The sequence below is a fragment of the Sceloporus occidentalis genome, unplaced genomic scaffold (genome assembly GCF_023333645.1).
Source record: "Sceloporus occidentalis isolate IW3139 unplaced genomic scaffold, rSceOcc1.0.p SCAF_1, whole genome shotgun sequence".
NCBI classification, from domain to species: Eukaryota; Metazoa; Chordata; class Lepidosauria; order Squamata; family Phrynosomatidae; genus Sceloporus; species Sceloporus occidentalis.
This window is the reverse complement of record NW_028316981.1, coordinates 186,957,720-186,981,985: the sequence shown is the minus strand read 5'-3', so window position 1 is coordinate 186,981,985 and position 24,266 is coordinate 186,957,720. Positions and strand designations below refer to the sequence as shown.

The 24,266-nt window shown below is 44.4% G+C and overlaps 1 protein-coding gene across 4 annotated transcripts; it reads right to left on the bottom strand.

The window, feature by feature from the left end:
• Positions 1 to 1,657: 1,657 nt before the first annotated feature.
• On the bottom strand, positions 1,658 to 24,140 carry LOC149323083 (uncharacterized). Of its 4 annotated transcripts, none has more exons than XM_089487031.1 (2): positions 24,124 to 24,140; positions 1,658 to 4,103 (listed from the first exon to the last, which is right to left on the bottom strand). In XM_089487031.1, the coding sequence occupies exon 2, from the start codon at positions 3,598 to 3,600 to the stop codon at positions 2,242 to 2,244; it is 1,359 nt and encodes a 452-aa protein (XP_089343157.1). In that variant the 5' UTR covers positions 3,601 to 4,103; positions 24,124 to 24,140; the 3' UTR covers positions 1,658 to 2,241. The 4 variants fall into 4 exon arrangements, with proteins under 4 accessions (XP_089343157.1, XP_089343134.1, XP_089343150.1 ...); XM_089487008.1 differs by lacking the exon at positions 24,124 to 24,140 and adding an exon at positions 19,605 to 19,791; XM_089487024.1 differs by lacking the exon at positions 24,124 to 24,140 and adding an exon at positions 4,845 to 5,422.
• Positions 24,141 to 24,266: the final 126 nt, after the last annotated feature.

Genomic DNA, 24,266 nt, shown 5'->3' with positions numbered 1-24,266 from the left:
CCTGGAATATACCCCCACCCACCATGGTCACCAAAGTCCGTGGATGCTCAGGTCCCATTATGTACAGTGGCATAGTAAAATAGTGTTCCTTATAGAATGGCAAAATCAAGACTTGCTTTTTGGAACTGGTATCTTTTTAAAATATTTTCAAGCTGTGGATGCTTGAATCAGCATGTGGATAGGAAGGGCTAACTGTATAAAGGCAAAATGGGACATCCACATTAAAAGGCGGTGTACCTCTGAATATTAAATTCTTTGGAGGAGACAAAGAAAAGGGGCAGGGAGCTGTTGTCTTCTCTGCCAAAAGAATTTGGCTGGCCATTGCTGGAGACAAAATATTGAATGAATTCTGACTGATTCAGCTGGGCTTTTCTTGGCTTTCGGTTTCTATGCAGCATAACAGCTGCCACTCCAGGGCTTGGTACTCTGTTGAGGATACTATTTCCTCAAAATAATTAAAGCATAAGAAGCAGGCAACCCTTTCCACTACCACATTGTTCTACCATCAGAATCCTTTTTCCTGATACGGTTTTCTTTACCTAAATCAAAACAGCAATATGATCTATGTTTGGTCTGGGTCAGCTTCAAGCAGTTGGAAGAAGACTCTAGGAGGTAGGACTCTACCTGTGACTCATTTTATACAGTGACACCAATCTCACGAATATACCAGTTTAATCCCAGTACCTCCCCTCCCACACTCAGCATCTCTGTTCTCACCAGCAGGATGAAATTCAGGTACTATTTTGTTCCTAGGGCTAAATACCCTAAAACTACCAGATCCTGTCTGATCTTGGAAGCTAAACAGGCTCAGCCTTGGTTAGTACTTGGGTGGGAGATTGCCAATAAATACTAGGTATTTTAGACTATATTTCAGAGGAAGCACATGGCAAAACCACCCCTGAATATTCCTTGATTCAGAAAACCCTATAAAATTAATGGGGTTACCATAAATCGACAGGCAATTTGAATGCACATAAACACATACATTCTGTTTCTCCAAGGCTTCCTAACAGGTCAAAGGAGGTTTTGTTTCCTGGACTCAACTGGAACCATGCAACCAGTAACTGGTGCTACATTCATGGACCATGCGGAACCAGGTTACCGCATGGAAAACTGCACTGGTGACCAGTTGATTATTGCACTAAGTGTTGACCTCTAAAGCCATGCAAGGATTGGGATTAGGATACCATTCTTGTGAATTTGTTTGGGCACTAAACTCTCCATGTGAGGTTATGTTCTTGCTGAGGTGAAGTTAAAATCTTCAAGTGGAAGGCCCTTTGTGGTAGCGGCACCCAAGAAAGAAATTATTTCTGCTACCTTACACAAATTGCCAGCTTCTGCCTGGACATTTCAAATACAGGTTAAGACTTTCGTATTCAATCAGACTCTGGAAATATATGTTCTTGGCCTGGTACTGTTTTCATATGTAATCTTTTAGGACTGACATTTCAAATATCAGCATTGTATTATTTTGTTATTCTATTCAAGCCCTTGTAGCACCTTTCATGATGGAAAATCATTTTAAAAACACTGAAATGTATGAGAGCCCCTTCCCCTACTGCTTCAGTTTGCCCTGGAAAGACAAGAGGCAGTACCACCCCTGTAACTCTTTCTACCAATTTTTATCATACCCAAGCAATACTCTCAAACTTCAAAGCACTTTTAAATATTTTTGTACATTTATTTTAGTATTCAAAAACACAAAAGATCTCTGCCAAAGCAGGCTGTTCCTGACACAGAAAAAACAATGTTGTCCATTGCCAGTCCACCAGCTATCCCACTTGAGAGTATCCAACATCCTTAGCATCAACATGGGTTGGAGCAGATGCCAACTTTTCAGTGTTACTTGTTTGTCACGATCCCCAAATTGGCTTCCAAGTAGCAATACCTTGCAGTGACTGACTGACTGTCCAGCTGAGCTCCACGAGACACATCCCATCTATGGTACTGAATGCCAGAGCCTAGGGATCCTGCCACCTTCTAGATATCAGTAGTTCCACGGTCAGTCTTTTCTTGAGGTCCTTTTCAGGTCCAGTCAACTGATCATCCCTTCACACTTTGTGATCCCCTATTCTTTTCTATTCCAGCAGTGCTGGCACCTAGAGAGAACAAGGCCGTCTCCTCTCCCCAAATCTGAGCCTCACCTGGGGACAGAGAATTTCTTTCTTATACAAAACCTCAGGTCAGTTTTAAGAAACAAAAACAGAAAAACCCAAATCCTTTCCCACCCCTCAGTCTCCTTCAGGTAGGCCTGGGGCCATCATCATGACAGCCATCCTCCCACCTGTTGACACTGTCCTTTGGTAATGAATTGTCCAAGCGGAGCCCGGAGGTACGACACAAAAGTCTTTCCAGGGTGCCGCCTGAGGCTGGGGGCTGCTCATTGAGAAGCAATGCCTGCCGTACCAGAGCAGACATCTCCTCGTGCCGATCACTGTCCCACTCGGGCATTGCAGGGGCCTCCTGGCAGCAACCAGTTGGAGTAGTGCTCGGAGGTGGGCATGGTTCTTGAACACCGCTGCTATGGGCCCTGCATTTGAGGCGAAGCTTGTGGGGTAGCGCTGCCGTCTTCACATCTGGATGAGCCTCCAGGGGCACTGGGAAAGAAGCAGGTGAACATCCCCAGCTGGGCTCCTCACCACTCTCCTCGCTAGTGTAGCCCTCAAAGGGGGACCGGGGTTCCTGAGCTTTCCTCATATGCTCTGTCGGGGCAAGCTCCCCTTCCATGTAATCGGTGGGTGTTTCATAGTTCTGGGACTTTGAGCAGTACCTGGGGTGGTCCGGTAGCTCTTCTTGTTGGTAATGGGCCACAGGCTCTAAGCAAGGGCTTCTGGGTGGTTCAGCAATACAACTCTCTGCTTGCTCCTCCTGCTCCGGAAACAATGGCCGGGGTGGTGCCATGGCAGTGAAGCCATTGGCACTGAAGAGGATGACACCCCGAGGAACTGGTCCCTTGGCCTCCAAGTGGTGGTGCGACAAAGGAGCATCCCCATAAGCTCGGCTGATGGCCTGGGCCTCACCAAGTGTCTGAGGCACTGGGCTATCCCGGGATGAGCCATCTGACATGTCAGAGAGGGAGCCCCGGGGTGAATATTTGGCTACTGACACACTGCCACTGTCCCGGCTTGACTGCTCTGTTTCTGAAGAGTCCTCTGAGTGATGGGCCTGGGAGAGGGTGCTGGAGTAGCCGCTGCTCTCACTGCCCGAATATAGGTGTGCCGCAGCATTGGCACTGGCGGTGCTCAGCTGCTGGCTCTTCTCCATGAAGGCTGCTGTGCTGATCAGCCCAAAGCGGAGCTTGAGTTGCAGCAGCTCCGTTTTGAGGCGCACATTCTCCTCGTTTAGCGCCAACACCCTATTCTCCAGCACTAGGTCATTAAACCGCCGCTTTTCTCGGGAACGCTTAGCAGCCTCGTTGTTCTTCCGACGCTTTTCCCAGTAGCTTGCATCCTTCTTCTCATCCGAGATGAACTCACGCTTTCGCCTGCAGTTGGCATTGGGCTTGCTTTTCAGTGTCCGGGCTCGCTGGATCATGCCATCATTATGGAATCCAGGGAAATTCCCTGCTACACACAATGTAGGTGAGCTGAGATTCTCCATTGTTATTGCTGGGCAGTGACAGAGGGCACAGGAATGGTGTCCCTTCAGCACCAACAGTCAGATAAGCTTCGTTCGCCTGCTGAAAAGTTTTCTTGCAGCTCCTTCTGGAACACAAGTTTCTTTCCAGCTCGCCACCAAAAGCTGTTATCAATCTGTATTGCCCCGGGAACTATTTCCAGTACAGCCTTGAACTGTCCTCCAATTGCAGCAGTCAAGTGGACTCTGAGCTCCCACCAGTGTGAAAGTTACTGTCCAGCACAAGGAGAGCATCTTCTAGGGCACCCACAGGAGATGTATTTTCTTCTGATTCCTTCAGTCTGAGGCTCCAGCAACTGAAGAGTCAAATCCCTGCTCCAGAAGTTCCAGGAAACCTCTGAGGTTTTGTAGTCGAAGTCTTCCAGACAGCAAGAGGTGATGTGTTACCAGGTGGCAGGTGCAGTGGGAAGTGAAAGAAGTGAGCGAGTGGCAACCACTGTGTGAGGCCCAGAAGGCACCAGAAACGCCTAAGGAGGAAGGACACAAGAAAAGGGTGTTACTTCTCTGCCCAGTGCAATCACACACCTCAGGCTCCGTTTACATAATCCAGCAGGTTCAGACAGCATTGCCACAGCCCATGGCATACATGGACCACACCCCACATTCCAGTTCCCTTCCAAAGAGATGCTTGGTTATATATAGTGAGTGAGGTAGCCACCCCTCACCCCACCAAAGAAGGACTACATATGAACATTGCCTGTTATCAGCACATCCTGAACACATCATATTAACACAACCCAGTTTTATGTTGCACACAATACACACACAATACCTCATGTTATGATATTTCCTGAACATATAAGGGCTATGTATAACTATACATATACATGGGGGACACAAAAAACAAAGAAAGAGCAGCTACATATGAACTTTCATAGGGCGCAAAGTTGGCCCTAGAACACACCTGACTAAACTCATTATACTGCACCACACACATACAAAAGCATACTACTTTTCCCCTCTCACAAAATTAAGGCATAATCTTCCATCTCACCTTACACATTCAAATGTGTATTTTACTGTCCCTTTCCCATCCAGAACGTCCACATACTGAGGGACGTTCCATTTCTCTCAAGCTCCAAATTCACGTCTATTTCACTCACAAATGCATACAAAGAAACGCAAGCAGCACACACACATACTTTTCAAACCATGATGGCTCCTTCTTCTCTCCCACAGACAATTAATCCCCTCTCTTTCTCTCTCACCCAGTCTCCCTCCGGCTGGAGGGCTTTGCTGTATGGAGGCAGGGATGGTGGCCGTATTAGCGTGGTGATGCACAAAGCCAGACTGGAAACTTTAACCTTCAAACCCACAGATCCAAAGGCTGGCAAGTCCCGTTTTTGACTACTGAGGAATAAGGCCACTGAGCAAGGAAGCTTGCATAAGGAAAGCCAAGCCAACCCCTCCTTCTCTGCCACTGTGACACATACATAGGAATGCTGAAGCTCTCCTCGCCCGAGAAAGCAGGGCCATGTGTACAAAGTAGCACGCTCTCCCCGATGGTGTTACGCTCCCCCCTTTCCTTTCCCTTTGCATGTGATCTACGCGCATCCATTGGGCGCAAGCAGCACGAATATAGGTCAGTAAACACTGAATATTTATCAAGCCAGGCAGTCAAAACAGGTCTGATGATTACAGATTGCACAACAGCTCCAGAAAAAAAGAAAGAAAGAATGAGAGGGCGGGCATGCCGCCAGCAACCTACTGGCCTATAAACTGTTTCTGCACAAAGAAACAATAGCAGTGGGGAAGGCATTATATAGAACTGTCAGAGAAGGAGGCTGCAAAGAAACCAAGGCCTCATCCAAACTGTTTTCTTGGTGGCCAAGATGCTGCCCACAAACCACAACTGAAAGAGGGGCAGAGCATTCCTCCAGGCCCTATGGATCCGACTTGCTCCTTGGTTGTCACTTTGGGCAGCTTGTCAGGCAAGCTTTCCTTACACAGATAATGAATGTCAAAGGTAGAAGTCACAGCACACCATCACTTGGGAAAGTGTACACATGTTGTATTTTTTAAACCAACCAAACACCCTCTTTTATTTATGAAGGCACACAGTAATTTGTAATAACGGAAAAGGAACTGTATCTACTGCCATTATATTTAATAAAAAAATAACTATACCAGAAAGAATACTATTTGGGGGCAGGGGGGTCACACTCTCTCAGCCTCAGAGAAAGGCAATGGCAAACCTCTTCTAAACATTAGTTGTCAAGAAAACACTATGATAGGTTTGCCTTAGGGTCACCATATGTCAGAAAGGACTTGAAGGCACAACAAAAACAACAACACACTAAATTATTAGGAACAGCTAATATTCCAGAGGAGAGGATCAAAATTCAAAACGACTGTAATAGATTAGAAAGCTGGGACAAACGTAACAAAATGAATTTTGCTTTGATTTTGAGTTCTTGCATGGCAGGGGGTTGGACTGGATGGCCCTTGTGGTCTCTTCCAACTCTTTAATTCTATGATTCTATGATCTTATGAACTAAAATAGCAGAATGCACTCATTTGGGCGGGGGGGGGGGGGGAATGTCAACAAGGTAGTCCGTTTTTCATGAAAAGAAACTCAGGTCCAAATTGTTTTATTTTAAATTGACAATTATCTTGGTGCTTTTATCTTTCTTAAACTGTATTTTATTTTTTGACCAGTGATCTGTTCTAATACTGTGATAATTTAATCCTATTTTAATGCTCTCTTTCATCTATTTTTCATTGTATTGTTTTTTAAAGTGTAAGCCACTCTGAATTCCAATTTCAGGGGGAAAAGGGAATAATAATAATATATTTTAAAAAGATATTATTCTTCCCAGCTCCAAAACAGAAATGTTTTTCCATGACGAATACAACACAAACCACTGCATTATCAGACATGAAATGGAGTTATGCAACCAGCCATCACGGCTTGTCATCACCATTCAACAACCTCCAACTTAGATGCAGTAAACAGAGCCATCAGGAAATGGCTCTCTAGAGAATAAAAGGGCAGAGAGCAGCATGGACTGATGCATACCCATAACAAGGATCCCTGTAATTTGCAGCAGGAAGAAATGTTAATATAATTTGAAGGCATGCAACAGCTATATATACACATACACAATTGATATCCCACTTTTCTCCTATGCGAGACCTAAAGTGACTCACATTCTTACATGCTCAAATAATATACTAAAACTATATACTCAACTATACTTAAAATTAACTTGTTTGTGTTTAAATATTTTTTTAACTTTATTTTGTTTTAGCCTTATTGTGAACTGCCTCAGATCCCACGCTAGGAGAAAAGTGGGATATAAATTTAATTAATAAAGTAATTAATTGAGAATTTCCCACAGTTGCGCTGCAAGAGCTTAGGCCTTCAGGGGCAACTATCAACTGTCCTGAGAGATATCCCACCAATTGTGTTGACTGCAACCATGAAAAACCCATGCCATAATCACCACCACAGAGACACACATCAGAAAAGAGGCATTCTCTTCACCTTAAATTCACTACAGTCGGCCCTTCTTATACAGAGATTTTTTATACACGGATTCAAGCATCCACAGTTTGAAAATGTTAAAAAAAAAGTATAAATTTCAAATATCAAACCTTGATTTTCCATGTTTTTTACAAGGGACACCATTTTGCTCTGTCATTATATTTAATGGGACTTGAGCATACACAGATTTTGTTATACACAGGGGATCTTGGATCCAAACCCCAGCGTATAACAAGGGTCCACTGTACTTACAAAAGAAACAGGATGCATTTGCTTGGGTAGAGAGTTTGGCATCAGCCTCTTCACATTCTGTTTGTAACATTTCTTTTCACTTTTACATTTGCCACTTCTCTCCTTCTGTGCTTCTGCTGAGCTCCTTGCACTGCTCTCTTCAATATAATTCTCCCAAGCCACTAAGGAGGGCATCCTGCACCCAGCCCCTTCCTTGCCCCATACATTGTCTTGCATTCTGGGTCAAGGAAGGAAATAATTTTCCAGCTAAACAACCCAAATCCCACACCCTGATCTGCCTGCGGGGCCCTGGCCTCGTGTCTCTGGGAGCACGTGGAGCTTCCAGCGGGATGGGACGGGTGTGTTTGCAACCAGGATGCTGCGAGCTTGGGCATGAAGAGCAACATGACCTACTTCCCATTCTGCGTCACCACCCTGGGGCAGTAGGACTTATAACCTGCAAAGGAGGTCATATCCAAGGACTGAAAACACACACACACCTAGTGCCCTTGGGTTAGGGTGCCCTGTACTTCAAAATTTTTAAATGAAGTTTGGAAATGGATACATTCTGGCCCATTTAAACCAGGCCATAGATCAAAGTCCAAAAAGCACCTACAATGTTAAGGCTGCATCTGTGCACATACAAGGGGCTTGTTATGCCAAATAATTAGCCACAGCCATGTTCTATCTCTCTAAAGATAGAGGCAAATGGCCTATGGGTTCAATGATAGGTTCTCCAGTTTGGGACGGAACACCTCTGATGCCAACAGGCAGGACAACCTCTCTCTTAATAGCAAATATTCTGGGGTTCTTCAGCACAGAGAGAAGTGGGATGTGCGTGGCTACATGTGCGAAATAAAATTCTGTAAATCAAGCTACAGATTGTGTAGAATGGACCAAAGACTCCTGATTCTGTCTCTCCTATTAGCAAAAGAAAATGGATGGGTGCACTGCTCAATGGAAGCAATAAGCCTACACATCCAAGTGACACAAAACGGAGACAATCTGCATCCCATTTAGAATCAGCCACCTACTTTTGCATCAGAATTCAGGGAAGCTATGGGTGACACCCGCAGAATGAAGAGGTCAGGTTGTCAAATTTAGAAGAGGGGATCCAAACTCCCACTGATCTATATAGTTGCTGTGTGATATCTGGGAAATCAGGAAGGCCCTAAGTCTTTCTGGGATGGTCTCTTGGGCCATCTCAATACATTCCGGGTTACCAATTTTTAACCTGTGGTATTGCTCCTTTAACATGAGCCTGATCTGCAGCAACATGCAAAACGGTCACTATGGAACACATCAAGTGCTGATCTCCGCATACAGATCCTCCTTTTTTAATTTAAAAAAAGGCATAGAAGCAAGCTAAACTATGATGTCTATTTTCTTTCCTAGACCTCTGGAGCAGAACTTGGAAAAGGGTATTTTTGCATTACAAACCCCAGAAGTCACCAATCAGCATGGCCACTGGGTATACTAGCTAGGCGATTCTGTGCTTTGTAGGCCCCAAAGTAATGTTTCCAGGTCTCCTGCCAACCTCAATCAAAGGCCTGGACACTAAGCTTCCTTCCTCCAGCCCTGGCTTCTTTTATTTAACCAAGGAAGTGAAGGCCATACTTGTTATGAGTATAATTTCCAGACAAGTAGCCATGTTAGTCTGTAACAGAAGAAAAACCAACAAATTTAAAATAAGAAAGAGGCCTGCACCACCTCAAAAAATAACAGATTTATTATGGCATATGTTTTCACAGCTTTGGGTCTATTTCACTAGAGGAGTACAGTCTTATCTGCCAAAAGAGATGTATGTATGTGTTACTTTTTTGGCCTAGAACTCTCCAAATGCCCCAGTCAACATTTCCAATGGCTGTGATGATTTGAAGGATGTACAAGTTGTTGTCCAAAAAAGTTACTTTCTCAAGCTGTGTGATACACTAAAACAAACACATGGGTGTTGAAGGGAATGGGAGGAATGTAGACAGCAAGCAGCCCCCAAAATTCGGCAAATGTGCCCAGAGAAGTGGGCTCAGACGGCTGCGTTCAGCCTAACAGAGAGACTAAGCAGATTAAGTTCCCCCCAACTCCATAAACCAAGAGGTGTGAAATGCTGCTGATGGTGTATGCCTCCAAGTCATTTTTTTTTACTTATGGTGACCCTATCATAGGATTTTCTTATCAAGTTTCTTCAGAGGAGGTTTGCCATTGCCATCCTCTGATTTTGAGAGCATGTGATATGTCCAAAGTCACCTAGAGGGTTCTTATGGGCGAGGCAGGATTCGAACTTTTGGTCTCCAGAGTCCAATGCTCAAATCACTACACCACACTGTGAAATGGTGGAGGTGGTATAATATTTCCTCTTCTGTTCTCTACTTGCATCAGATAAAGTATACCGGGTCTACAAAAGGTTATACTACAAATACACACACACACACACACACACACACACCAGGGATCTTGAAGCACCTTTGAGACAACTGAGCAAAAGGTGATGTGGCATAAGCTTTTATAGATTTGTCTACTTCCTCCAATGCCTTATTTTTCCCAGTTCATCTCAAAAATTTCTACAAGATTCCTTTTCCCTCCGTTCCCTGGCAGGGTTTCCAACCATATCTAGAAAATATATCCGATGTAGCTGTGGCGGCCATGGAGCAAAACAGAACAAAAATGCAAAATCCACAAAAGAGCAATACCTTTCTTGGTCAAAGAAAGGTATCGCTCAGTTGTGGCTGGCATTGCTATACATAATACAGGGCAACCTCATGCCAGTTAATAGCAAGCAGGCATCCCTGTCTTCCTCCAGGGTGGGATGAGCCTGCTTGCTCTGCAAGTTCCTTCCCTTAGCCCTATGACTTGCATCTTTCCAAAATGTAATCCCCTCCTCTCTGCTCCCTCCCTGCAGGGCTTCCCACACAACAGCTTAATGATGTAACATTATTACATGACACTGTCTCTGCTTTCCAAGCAAGAATGTTCTGTTCCTCTGCTCTCAAGGCTGGAACCAAGCCACTGTAATTCGTCTTCCTCCTCCCCTTTCCCTCCCTCCCCCCAAGACACTATTCTGCGCAAGCGAAAGCCTTCTCCATGCAACATGCTAGGGCTGATGTTTTCCCTTGGAAGAAGCACTTGAGCGGGAAGCAAAATAGACAGAAATCTAACAAGTGCCACTTCAAATGCAGTGTGTGAGTGACCCTGTTGAATTTTTGTTTGTGAGAGGCATGATGACTCTGTTGAGGAAAAACGGTGGCAAAAAAGATGGGACCGCAAACTATCAAATAAGAGGATTATTAAAAGGAATACAGAGCGAGTCTCCCTTATCTAAAAGGCTTTGGACCAGACGTGCTCTGTATTTCAGATTTTGAAATACCTGCATTTGCATATACGTACATAATGAGATATCTTGGAGATGGGACTCGAGTCTAAACATGAAATGCATTCATGTTTCGCATGCACCTTCTACACATAGCCTGAAAGTAATTGTATACAATATTTTTAATAAGTTTGTGCATGAAGCAAAATCTGTGTACATCAAGCCATCAGAAATCAAAGGTACCACTATCTCAGCCACCCATGAAAAAAGTTTTGTTTTTGGATTTTGGAATTCAGGATAATGGAGTCTCAACCTACTGAAAAGTAAATAATTTCATCATAGTGCACTAGAGATTTCACATTTGGCAGAGGAGAGCTCCTGTGACAGCCTGGCAGGCAGAAGTTAACCAACTCTATGGTAGACAGGGGACGTGGATGGAAAAGATCTGGGTTCAGATCTCTCCACCCAGTCACTGAGTAGCCTTGAGCAAGTCAAAACACACTTTTGCCCTACATCTACCAAGCAGGGTTGGGAGGATCCCTATAGGATACACCTATACACATCGCCCTATATTGTTGAAGGTAGATGGAGATACAACTATGATGAATCAGCAGGCCTTTGTTAGAATACAGCTCTAATTATATCATGGACAGGAATTGTGCTGCCTTCAAGGCAGTGGTGACTGGTAGTTCCATGTCAGTGGGGTGTTGAATCCACTTGGGTTTTCATTCAAGATTTAAACTGACATGGGATTCATCAATCACCTTGCCTCCAGATGTTGCTGGACTGCAAGCCCCAATATTCTACTACAACAGCTATGCTGGTTAGAGCTATTGGGAGTTGATGGGATGTGTCCTAGCAGGTGTTAATGGTTCTCCAGAATGGAGTTCCAAGGACAAATGGCTCCAAGGGATTGCTCCTTCAACAGTCCCATTCAGCAAGTAGTCATTTCCTCAAGGAGGCAATCAGTCTCTAGCAGCAAAAACAACAATGAGTCTTGTAGCACACTAAAGACAAACACATTTATTAGTCACCAAGAAGCTAAGGAACTTGCAAATGGAGTCTGGTGTAAGAATCTGCTGAGTTCCATTTCATCAGGAAGTTCTAGCCTGTCACCAGGGATAATGGTTTCTTATCACACAACACATTTATTGACTTAGCTGAGGCCAGATGGCTTCCATCTTGTGAATGTCCAGTTTTAATTGTCATGGTCAGTACTGTACTTTCTGCATGGAAGCTCACACCACTACATTACTATCTCCAAAGCCACTATGTGTACATGTGAGACATTTTTGGACTCACGGTTACATTTCATTCACTTCCATAAAGAGGGCTATCCTACATGAAAGTTGATACTATAAGAAATTTAAAAGATTGTTCATCTTTTTAAAAAGATGAAAATGGCCACACACCCAGGCCTCAGCCTTTAAGGTCATGGTTAAGCAGCAAGCGTTATATATATCAAGGTTTAGAGTCCTATGGCTCTCCAGATATTGTTGGATTGCAACTCCCAGCAGCCTTAGCTGGCATAACCAAGGGAGTGGGATTCTGGGAGCTCCAGTCCAACCACATCTGGAGAGCCTCAGGAATTCCAGCATTGCCATACATGTATAATGTTTCATATCATATATCAGTGCCCAATGGCATTATTTTACATCCTCTTCTATCACTGGCTCGAACCCACTTTCCAAAAACAGACCAGAGCTAACACAGGTACAGTGAAGTAGAGCCTTCTATTGGTTGCCATATGTTTGAAAAGGAACTTCAAAGAATTGGACTCTCTCAAATTTGGACATATTTAATCATTCCGTTCTGCACGTGACTAAAAACAAGAAGTCCTCTGTTACTAAAATCTGCTTTTCATTCCATTTAATTCCCCGTTGTAGCCCATGTCAGCAGAAGAAATCGGAAGCATACAACACAGCCTAGCTTCAATGAAGCACACATAGGTAACACAGAGATAAATTGGGTTGCTGTGTTGTAAATAAATAAATAAATCTGAGCTGTTTTCAGCTTGTGTTTCTTTAAAAGCGACTTGACCAAACAGAAAATAAAGGAGATAAACTTTTTATCACTGGAGCATTGTGAAGATAAAAGGCGGCAAAGATCTATCCTGCTATGACTATTTTTGCAGTTGTTTAACTAAACAGGAGAAAGCAAGGCTGTCCACTGATCAAAAACAAGAGGCTGCCTGCTTCTCTGCAGAGTAGCAAAACCCATCCCACATGGGAATCAAGCCTTCCCTCTGCTGTTTTCTGGAGCTCAAACAGCTGTTGGAACAGAGGCAAACGGAGATGTTAGGCGGAATCAAGAGGCGAACTTAAGAGGCAGGCACTTTTTGAACAGACTAAATTGTACTCTATTGCCAGTCGGCTTCAGGTCACTCAGATTTCACAACTGTCCTTGCCACCATCCCCTCCTGCCCACTCCCCCTTTGCTTTTGTCTGTGTGAGCCCTTGGCCTGCAGAGTGCTTTCTCAAGAGTGCAGAAAGTCTTTCTAAAGCAGCTATTGCACAACCCTGGGGTGAGGCTACACATGTGGCAGCAAGAAAGCCATTCCATGCTATACAACAGCACGTACGTGCACATACACACACACATACACATACACACATCCTCACTCAGAAGACTTTGTCCAAATTTTTCTTCCACTGCTAAGGAACATACTGATCTCCCCAACAGCCTCCAAGGGAGCTCTTGGACACGTTTAGGATTCAGGGATTAGGATGTTTTGCACTGAAGCTGTTGAAATGCCTCAGGACGCTGTAATTTGTGTTTGGCTCTGCAAACCAGCGGGTGTCTCCAATGCTCAACACACTGGGTGGTGGAAAACACATGCATGGAAAGCAAGGCATGAGAGATTAAACCTAGAACTCCTTGCTCCTGTTCTGAATTCTGGGAGTAAAACAATGTGCACTGTAGTGGTTTGAGCATTGAACTAGGACTCTGGAAGACCAGGGTTCAAACCCCTGCTGAGCCATGGTGACCTAGTGGGTGACCTTGGGCAAGTCACACCCTCTCAGCCTCAGAAAAAGGCACTGGAAAACCTCCTCTGAATAAATCTTGCCAAGAAAGCCCTAGAATTGGAATCAATTTTAAGGCACACAACAATAAAGGAGAACTAAACAGTCCACATCATGGTCAATTCTATTATTGTGTTATGGAGACAGTGGACAAAAATCTGTGTCACCTACTTAGCTATGTAACCATCTTAGTTACCAAGCTAAGGAACATCTCCCAGTCTGATGCCCTTCCTCCCACTTACTGAGCAGCAGCTGTTGTGAGCGATAGGGGTCTGCTCACCTGTCAACTGGGAAGCAGCAAATTGCCTTTCCCATGTCAGAAGCCGAACTCCTCTTGCAATTTCTGCTTACACAGAAATCCCTTTTGCGCAAGGGGAGGATGGTAACGTCAGTGAGCTGCTTACCAACTGACAGGGGAATGGACCCCTGTTGCTCATGGTGGTTGCTGCTCAGGATTCCAACTAAGGGATGACTCAACCTGACAGTGGTGGAGTCACGCTGGATGGGTGTAAGATCTAGGACTTTTTCAAATGGGCAAAAAGGACAGGAGCATAGCGCGAAGCTCTCGTCAATGTCGAGCGGGTTGACAAAGATTTTCACACCATGTCGCATGGCATCATCTGAAAATCTTTGTCAAATCGTGTGACATTGATGGGAGCATTGCACTATGCTCCTGTCCTTTTTACCCATCCGAAAAAGTCCTTGGGTTTAAATCCTCTTCAGCCATGACACTTCTCAAGCCTATAACATGCTCTCAATCTATTTTCCAAGGCTGTTATGGGGCTAAAATGGAGAAGGGAGAAAGAACTGAACACCATCCTTAGCATTTTCGAGGAAGAGCAGCATAAATATGTTATAAAACAAGCATTTTTGATACATATATAGCCAGGGTGTTTACAACATGATTACAAGGCGGGACCTGGTATTATATCACATTAGTAATTGTTAGTACGGCTATCCTGCTTTAATTAGCATTGGGGATGAGAATGATCTGTCATTGCACTCCACAAAGTCCACCTAAGCTCTTATGTAAATGTATCTAGTTCTAGAGACTTTAGTAGCCTACCCAAATACCCTGGAGGCACCAAATCCTGTCTGATCTTGGAAGCTAAGGGGGTTAGCCCTGGTTAGTACTTCGATGGGAGACAAGTGCTGTAGGCTATATTGTATTTCACAGGAAGGAACTGGCAAAACCACCTCTAAGTATTCCTTATCTAAGAAAACCATATGAAACTCATGGGCTCCCCATAAGTCAACGGGTGACTTGAAGGCACATATATAGAGACAGAGACTTTAAAGGGTGGATCTAGGTATGCAAGTGGTGTGATTATTTATATTAATTGTACATTTTTATTTATTAACAGTACAATGAGCCCTTGGCATCCACTGGGGTTTGGTTCCAGGACTGCCACTGCTACCCCCCTCCCCCAATGGATACCAAAATCTATGGGTGCTCAAGCTCCATTATATGTAGTAAAATAATGTCCCTTATATAAAATGGCAAAATCAAGATTTGCTTTGTGGAATATTTTGTGGGAGGGAATATTTTCAAGCTGAGGATAGTTGAATCCACAGATGAAGGATCTGTGGATACGGGGGGGGGGGGGGGCGCGACTGCACTTACATATAATTTCATATAACAACATTGTTCATGTGTTGGAAGAGGATTTTATGAGTGTATTTTTATTTGTGATTTGGCAAACATCAAGATAAGGAAGCCCAAGCAAAAAAAAAAAAAATCACAGTCAGGGAAATACCTTTGCATTTGAATGATTAGATCAACTACTGTTCTAAACGCAGCATGTGAACTTATGAGTTACACTGAACTCTCCCTGATAAATAATTATTAAACAAATGTTTAGGAGAAAGTAATGTTTCTGATAAACAGCAACATCTCCATTACTCTTTTGGAAAGGGAGAAAATCTCCCCTTAGCCTAAGGGAGAATTCTGTGCAATTCAAAAGCCTGTGTGTTTCATTTGGAAGACTCTTTGGTCTAAAAAGGGGAGACAGAGCTAGGCAGGATTTTCAGTTGTTGAGAAGATGTGTCAGTGTCTTTATTAGCAGACTCAATTACACTAAATATATGCAAATTTAATAGACTGCTTTGTTTTAAATGCTTTAATCCTCAGCGCTCTGCATATTTATTCTTAGTACAGAATTTAGGTTACCTTGGTGCAGGGCTTTAATTTTAGTGCTGTCTATATACAGTATGACAAGGCTGGGATAATTTTAGTTCTACAGTATGTGGCTTTTCCTTCCTCTCTAAACTACAATTGCTGAGGAGCCCAGTGTTTTAAAGTTACAAAGCCAAATGAGCATACTCAGAATATCCTAATGATTGTGACTTAATGAATCTTTGTTAAGCGATGCTAGAGCAGAGATGGGAATCCTATGGCCCTCCACACTCAATGGTGTGGGATGCTGGGAGCTGCAGTCCCAGAACATCTGGAGGGGCTGCATTATTGCCACCTCTGCTCTTGGAGTATCCACTGCTGCTTAAGGACACAAGTGGGGGTACATTTCTGGGCCAGAGCGGCTTCCTGCATTCTTTGCAGTGATCCCAGCAACTGGCAAAGCCCAAATGAAACTGATCAGTGACACTGACCTGTGTGCAGCTGATATACCCAACTCCCTATAAAGTATTCCCTATAGAACAAATGGTGGAAGGTTTGTTTGTGGTGGGTATGGACTCTGGAGACCAGGGTAGGATTCCCTGCTCAGCCATGAAACCCAGTGAGTGACCTTGGACAAGTCACCCTCTCTCAGCCTCAGAAGATGGCAATGACAAACCTCCTCTGAAGAAATCTTGCCAAGAAAACTCCATGATAGGTTCACCTTAGGGTCGCCATAAGTTGGAAATGACTTGGACACACAACAACAACAACAACAACACAGCCCCCTACCCATTATGAGATGTGGGCTGGCTGGGGGGGAACTGATTGCTGGGCCAAACAGTCACTGAGCTTCTTCCTACACATTCCTGTGTCCAGGAACTACTTCATTTGGAGCAAGAGAGGGTCTGGTCTGGTGTGGGAGTGACATATATTCACTGTCCTGCTTCCACTGCCTTCCACATCACAGGAAGCATCCAGCTGGGCTTCCTTAGTAGCATAGGAGAGATACTCTGCACATGTTTATAGGCACTTGGCAATACTCCCAAAGCTCCAAGTCCAGCTGGTGATGACAAGTTGGACCACAGGCCCAACTCAAAGCAAATCCCGCTGTGTCTTGGATCATAGGTTGGGCCATAGATTGGACCATAAGTCAATTGTGGGAGAAAGATGGGATATAAATCCAATAAATAAATAAATAAGCAAGCAAGCAAGCCTAACTCAAAGTAAAGCCTGCTATGTCATGGACTATAGGTTGGATCATAAGCCCAACCCAAAGTAAAGGCTACTGTGTCTTGGACCATAAACCCAACTCAAAGTGAAGCCTGCTATGTCGTGGACTATAGGTTGGAGCATAAGCCCAACTCAAAATAAAGTCTTGGACCACAGGTTGGGCCATAAACACGACTCAAAGGAAAGCCTGGTGTGTCCTGAACCATAGGTTGGACCACAAGCCCAACTCAAAGTAAAGCCTGATGTGTCTTGTACCATAGACTGGGCCACAGGCCCAACTCAAAGTAAAGCCTATGGAGAACCTTTTAGAGACCGAGTGCCGAAACTGCAACCCAAAACCCACTTATTTATCACAAAGTGCCACGTCTCTCTGGATTTCTAGTGACAAACTCTAGTGATCTCTGTGTTGGGATGATGGTGCGTGTGCCCACAGGGAGGGCTCTGAGTGCCACCTCTGGCACATGTGGCATAGGTTTGCCAGTACCGGATAGGTTGGACCATAGGCCCAACAAAGTAAAGCCTGATGTATCTCGGACCATAGGGTGGAGCATAAGTCCAACCCAAATTAAAGCCTGATATGTTTTGAACCATAGGTTGGACCATAAGCCCAAACCAAAGTAAAGCCTGCTGCACCTCCTTGAGTCCCTATATTAGGAGAAAGTCAGGATATAAGTAAATAATAATAATAATAATAATAATAATAAATTATACAAAGGCTTTACCTTGCAGTGCAGAACCCCACAAAACACACACTTAACCAATCTATTAATCAGTGCTGTTCCATAAATCAGTTTACAATAAAACAACAGCAAACCAAGCAGTCCATGCTCTCCCCCTGCCCCACCTCACAAACACACATCTGAATCCCTCAAGCTCCCTGGTTTGGCAGCCTAAAAACACACACACAAACATACAAACACACAAAGCACTCAGGCCCTGGTCCCCACATAAGTAGGTCAGGCTGGAAAGAAGAGGAGGAGCTGGGAATGTTTGTGTTGCCCTGTGTACACAAGGGGAAGGAGGGTGCGCCTGTGTATGTGTGACAGATCCAGCGAGGGAAGCCCTCCTTGGCAAGGAAGACTGCCACCATCACACACACATACACACAACTTACACATTACACACCCTCCTTGTGTTAGTTTGTTGGCAAGGGGGTGTGCCGGACTTGGTGGCTTGCTTGCTTGCATAAGAGAACTTCCCCTGATGGTCCGCAGTGAGCTTCTCTGACACACAGTGGATGTGTGTGTCTCTCTTTGGGTGTGTTTGTATTACTTTTAATATGCTTTTAATTGTAAATTGTTTCATCATATTTTGAGGGAGGGAGGGATTTGTAATGTATAACTTTTAATGTTGTAAGCCGCCCCGGTTGCCTTGTTGTGCAGAGGGGTGGGATAAAAGTAAATTTACACACACACACACACACGCACACAATTTATCATTCACACACCCACACAAAATTGATCACTCTCTTTCTTGGATGTTGTTGTGTGCCTTCAAGTCTTTTTCTGATATATGGTGACCCTAAGGCAACCTTATATCCTGGGGTTTTCTTGGCCAGATTTGTTCAGAGGGTGTTTGGTTTTGTTTTGTTTTTTTGTCCTTGCCATCCTCTGAGGCTGAGAAAGTGTGACTCGGCCAAGGTCGCCCAATGGGTTTCCATGGCTGAGCCAGGATTCGAATCCTGGTCTCCAGAGTCATATATAATCTAACACTCAAACCCAATAAAGAAGCAAGGTGCAGTGCTACAGATTGGTTCAGAGGAGGTTTGCCATTTTGTATCACTGTTGTTGTGTACCTTCAAGTCCTTTTCTGGTATCTGGTGACCCTAAGGCGGCCCTATCCTGGGATTTTCTTGGCCAGATTGGTTCAGAGGGTTGTTGTTGTTGTTGTTGTTGTTGTTGTTGTTTTGTCTTGCCGTTGCCACCCTCTGAGGCTGAGAGAGTATGACTGGCCCAAGAATGCCCAGGGGGGTCCCTTAATCAGGACTCTTCTTCGTTTCCTTTTCTTCCTCCTCCTCTTCTTCCTCCTCCTCCCCTTCTTCCTCCCCTTCTTCCTCTCCTTTTCTTCCTCCTCTTCCCTTCTTCCTCCTCCTCTTCAACTTCTTCCTCTCCTCCTCCTTCTCCTCTTCTTCCTCTTCCTCCTCCTCCTCTTCTTCCTCCTCCTTTTTCTCTTCTTCCTCTCCTCTTCCTCTCCTCCTCCCCTTTTCCCTCATCTTCCTCTTCTTCATCTCCTTTTCTTCCTCCTCCCCTTCTTCCTCTTCCCTTAATCAGGATTCGACCCCTGCTCCCCAGGAATCCCTAGTCCCATGCTCAAACCACTAGCCCCAGGCTGCCTGAGCTGGGTTCGAATCGTGGCTATGGGAACCGCCCCCCGGGGGCAGTCACACTCTCTCAGCCTCAGAGGGTGGCAAAGGCACAGCCCCACGAGTCAGGAATGACTCAAAGGCAACCCACCCCAACTCCCCCCTCCACCCCAAAAGCCATCCATCTCCCCCTTGGCTGCACCAAACAAAGCTGTGACCAGGCTCCCTCCCTCCTCCCAGGCGAACCCACAACCGCACCATCACAAACCACGCACCCGCAAGGCAGGCAAGGGCTGCTTCTCCTCCGGGTCGGGATCCAGGCAGAAGTCACGGTCGCGAGCGGGAGGAAAGGGAGGAAGGGTCCCTAGGAGAGGGAGGAGAAGGAGCCTCGCCCGCTGCCAGCGCCGCCCTCCTTCTCGCCTGCCTTCCTTCCCTCCTTCTCTTCCTCGGCCGGCGAATGTGTGTTAGTAGGTCAGCCGGTTGCATAAGAGGAGTCGCCGCACAAAACAAAACGGAGGGAGGAGGGCAGAGGAAAAAGGAGGAGGAGCAGACTCAGAGGAGGGAGGGAGGGAGGGAGGGAGGGGAGGCAGCTTCCCTGGAGGGGGCCAGAGGAAGGGGAAGAGGAAGGAGAGGAGGAGGAAGAGGAAGAGGAAGAAGAAAAGAGGAGGAGGAGGAGGAGGAGGAGGAAGAAGAGAATGAAGAGAAAGATGAAGATGAAAAAGGTGAGGAGAAGAAAGAAGATGAGGAGGAGGAGGAGGAGGAAGAGGAGAAGGACACGGAGAATATAATTTATTATTAGTAGTAGTAGTATTTACTTATAGCCTGACTTTCTTTCTTTCTTTCTTTTTGGTTGGCCTAATTGTACTCTGGAGACCAGGGTTCAGTTCCCCTTTGGCCAAGAAGCCCACTGGGTGACCTTGGGCAAGGCACACTCTCTCAGCCTCAGGGGAAGCCAATGGCAAACCTCCTCTGAACAAATCTTGCCAAGGAAACCCCATGATAGGTCTTAGGGTTGCCATAAGTCAAAATAACCTGAACGTACATACAATTGTGGTGTGGTGGTTTCAGTGTTGAACTACAGCTGTGGAGTTCGGGGTTCGAGTGAGTCACACTTTCTTCACCTCAGGGGAAGGCAATGGCAAACCCCCTTTGAACAAATCTTGCCAAGAAACCTCCATGGTAGGGTTGCCTTAGGGTTACCATAAGATGGGAAAGACTTGAAGGCACACAACAACAAATCCTGTCTGTATGGGCCTGTAGTCCAACACTTAAACCAACATGCCATTACACATACACAGTTCACACCGAGACAACACAGGCTCCAAGTTTTCTACAAAGAAATCAAAGCAGTCGAAATGTTTTGGCGTTAGGCTGGGAGTGTGTGACTGGCCTACAGTCCACATAGTGAACTTTATGGTCATATCAAGGGAAGAACAGTCAGAAATGCTTGGATCCCAGACATTGTTGAAGTACAACTCCTGTCATCCCTCACTGTTGGCTTTGCTGTCCAGAAGATGATGGGATCTGCAGTCCAACAAGATTGGAGGGTCCTTTCCAAGTCTAGTCCTGCACTCTATACCACACTAGGCGCCTTCTCTTATCCGCTCTATCTGTGTACTCCCACCATAGAATCACCACCATCCACTAAGAAGGCACACTTTATGTGACTTTATATGAATCACCACCCTCCGTTAAGAAGGCACACTTTATCTGTTGTAAAGACTGTAGAAAGAATGTGTGTGAATCACTCTGAATACGTGAAATGTATTATTTGGACATTTGTTCTGCTTAGCAGGAGGTAACCTAGCTAGAAGAAGTGTCCATCCCCGCGCACACATACACATCTTCTCCAACATTTCACAGATGAAAACCAAAACACATGGCTGTATAACATCAGTGTGTCTCTCAGACAAAAGGAGGGCAATATTTATTAATAAAGAATAACACACACACACCCCATGTTAAGCAAAGAAGCCCTGGAATATATGTACTGAGTTTAACAGTATGTCCACACTGCAGAAATAAAGCAGTTTGGCACCACTTTAACTACTATGACTAACCTACAGAATCCTGGATTTGTAGTTTGGTGAGGCACCACAGCTCTCTGACAGACCAGGCTGAAGACCTTGTCAAACTACAAATCCCTGGATTTCACAGGATGTGGAGCTACGGCAGTTAAAGTGTTGTCAAACTGCATTATTTTCTGCAGTGTGGCAGGTCTCTAGGAAAACGTGGAAAAAGTAAAAACAAATGAGCGTACTGTGAAGGGCAAGACTTCACCATCTCCTCTCCCTTAGGCTGAGTTCACTAAGAGCAAACTACGTTTGCATTTCAAACTCAATTGCAGAAACTGAGGTAAGCCAAAAATAAAGGAGGAAAGGAGGAGATGGAAAGGGACAGTGGGACATTTTCAAAGGGAAAGGAGGACAGCAGAGATTACCTGAAGCTATTCCTGGCAACTCAGGATAGTTGGAGGACATGCACACACCTTTCCCATCATACACCTTTCCTGCCCATCTGTGTGCTTTCAAGTTTCCAACTTATGGGGACCCTAAGGCGAACCTAAGATGGGGTTTTCTTGCCAAGATTTGATCAGAGGTTTGCCATTGCCTTGTCTTGAGGCTGAGAGTATGTGACTTGCCCAAGGTCACCCAGTGGGTTTCATGGCCAAACTGGGAATCAAACCCTGGTCTCCAGAGTCATAGTCCAACACTCAAACCACTATGCCATGCTGACTCTATCCTGCCCATCTACTCCAGATTAAAGATGGTAATGGTCATGTTCTTTGTTCCAGAAATGACTGACTTTCCCCTTTCGCCCTTTGGTGGTGCAAAATCTAAACCCAATCTCAATTAGCTTCTCTGACAAAATCTCTATTATCAGCCAGGCTGCTATTTTAAGTCAGCTGGAAGGCCAGAGATTCACAGTATGGGTCAAAGTTCTGCCCTGAGATGCATTTTAAGATTAAATTGCAGCAAAACAAAACCAAACCAGAGTATTTTAAGAGAGCAGTTTGTTGCAATTATCTTTTTATAGCTCTAAACCTTTCTCTCTAAAAGCCAGTTTGGTTTCATTTTGTTGTTTAATGGCTTTTGAAACCACCTTTCAGGATCAATTATCTCCGCAAGGTGATCCATAATAGTGAAACAATAGAAAATGATACAGAAATAGTAACATGACATTATTAAAACAACACAGTATGATCACCCTGAACAACAATATTACAGTATTCAAACAGTGCATAGATCAATAAATCTAAGCACATATATGTCTATTCTTAGATCAGTGTCTATTACATAGACTATTTATGGATGGTTTTATAATATATGTGTGTGACTATACCTGGTGCAACCATATTATGCCACCAACAATTAACAATTATATTATTCATTGTATTTGCCTTCTCCTGCATGGAAGCATAGCCCAATTTTGAACAACTAGGTTTAGGCTTACCTTCCACTGTTCATGTGGTGCTGGGATAAGAAAGTGACAGTATACCTTTCAACAAGTTGGCAGGGAACAGTTCTGATTAATTCTCTGTCATCTCACTTGTTTCAACTACATACTTTTAAAATATTCCAATTTCTTTCCCTCTCCTCCCAGTTTCCCCTTTTGTCTCCAGCTCCTTTCAGTTCCTGTAGACTGAGTTCAAACTGGGCAAATAGTTCATATGCATTTAACTCAGTGGCAGGGAGTAGGAGAAGGGGGACTAGGTTCATGTTGTTCCCAGTAGGCTCAGGCAAAAGCAAACTGCTGCTGCCTCTCCTAGCTTATCTTTTCTTCCTCATTAATACCTTTTGCCATCTTGACCGCACTCTGATGTTGCTTGGCCCCACATGTCCCAGTTCTCACAAAGGAGTGAGGTTGGGGTGTTTGGACTCTCCATATCTTCCCTTCCTATCAGGGCTAATGGGCCTTAAATCTGCAACAATTTAATCATAGAAGAATCATAGTGTTGGAAGAGACCACAAGGGCCATGCAGTCTAACCCCCTGCCATGCAGGAACTCACAATCAAAGCATCCCCGACAGATGGCCATCCAGCCTCTGTTTAAAAACCTCCAAAGCAGGGGACTCACCACACACCGAGGGAGTGTCTTCCAGTATCAAACAGCTCTTACTGACATTCTGTTGACATGACATTCTGTTGGTGAATTTAATTTTAAATATTCCTTTGCTCAGGATTTCACTTGTTTTGATTTTAAATCAACCCCTCCTGCCTGGGATCTGGGTACATACTGTGTCAACTCCATTTAAATCCTGCTGTCTCACTCTGTCCCATTCCTGACCAAAACCTTGCAGGACAATTTTTGCTTGCAATATATATTTCTGAGTGAGAAGGTAGAAGCTGCCCATTTCGACTCCTAGCTAGTTTTTCCAGGTCACATTGTCTGGTTTCTGTGTTTTGTCTGTGCAAAAGAAACCAGGACGACGACTTCTCCATAAATTGTCAGTTTAATCTTTGTTGCTCTCTTTATGTTATCCATGATGTATAAGAAGTACAGGGTGGAAGCCTTAACACGTAATTTAATTTCTAAAACTGTCAGCACCTCTCTTAAACAAAAGCCTTTTTGATCTTTGAACAATAGACTGTAACTGGCTAAAAATGAATCCATTAGTCTTTGCACTCTAGCACCACTGGTTTCAAACATTTCCCCCCCATATCTATCAGTGTAGTCAAATACTGGTCAGTTTAGATTGAGGTAATCTACTCAGACCAAACAATTTATCTTTTTAGAGGGAGTTGTTCTCTTGATCTATATACCAAGTTTGGGAGAAATGAAATAAATAAATACCTCCAAAGAACGATCCTCCAAGGCCATCTATTCCACTGTCAAATAATTCTTACAGTAAATAAGTTTTTCTCCCAACATTCAAATAGAATCTCTGTTCTTATAATTTGAATTTGTAATGTGAAATTTGCTCAGTCTCTGGAGCA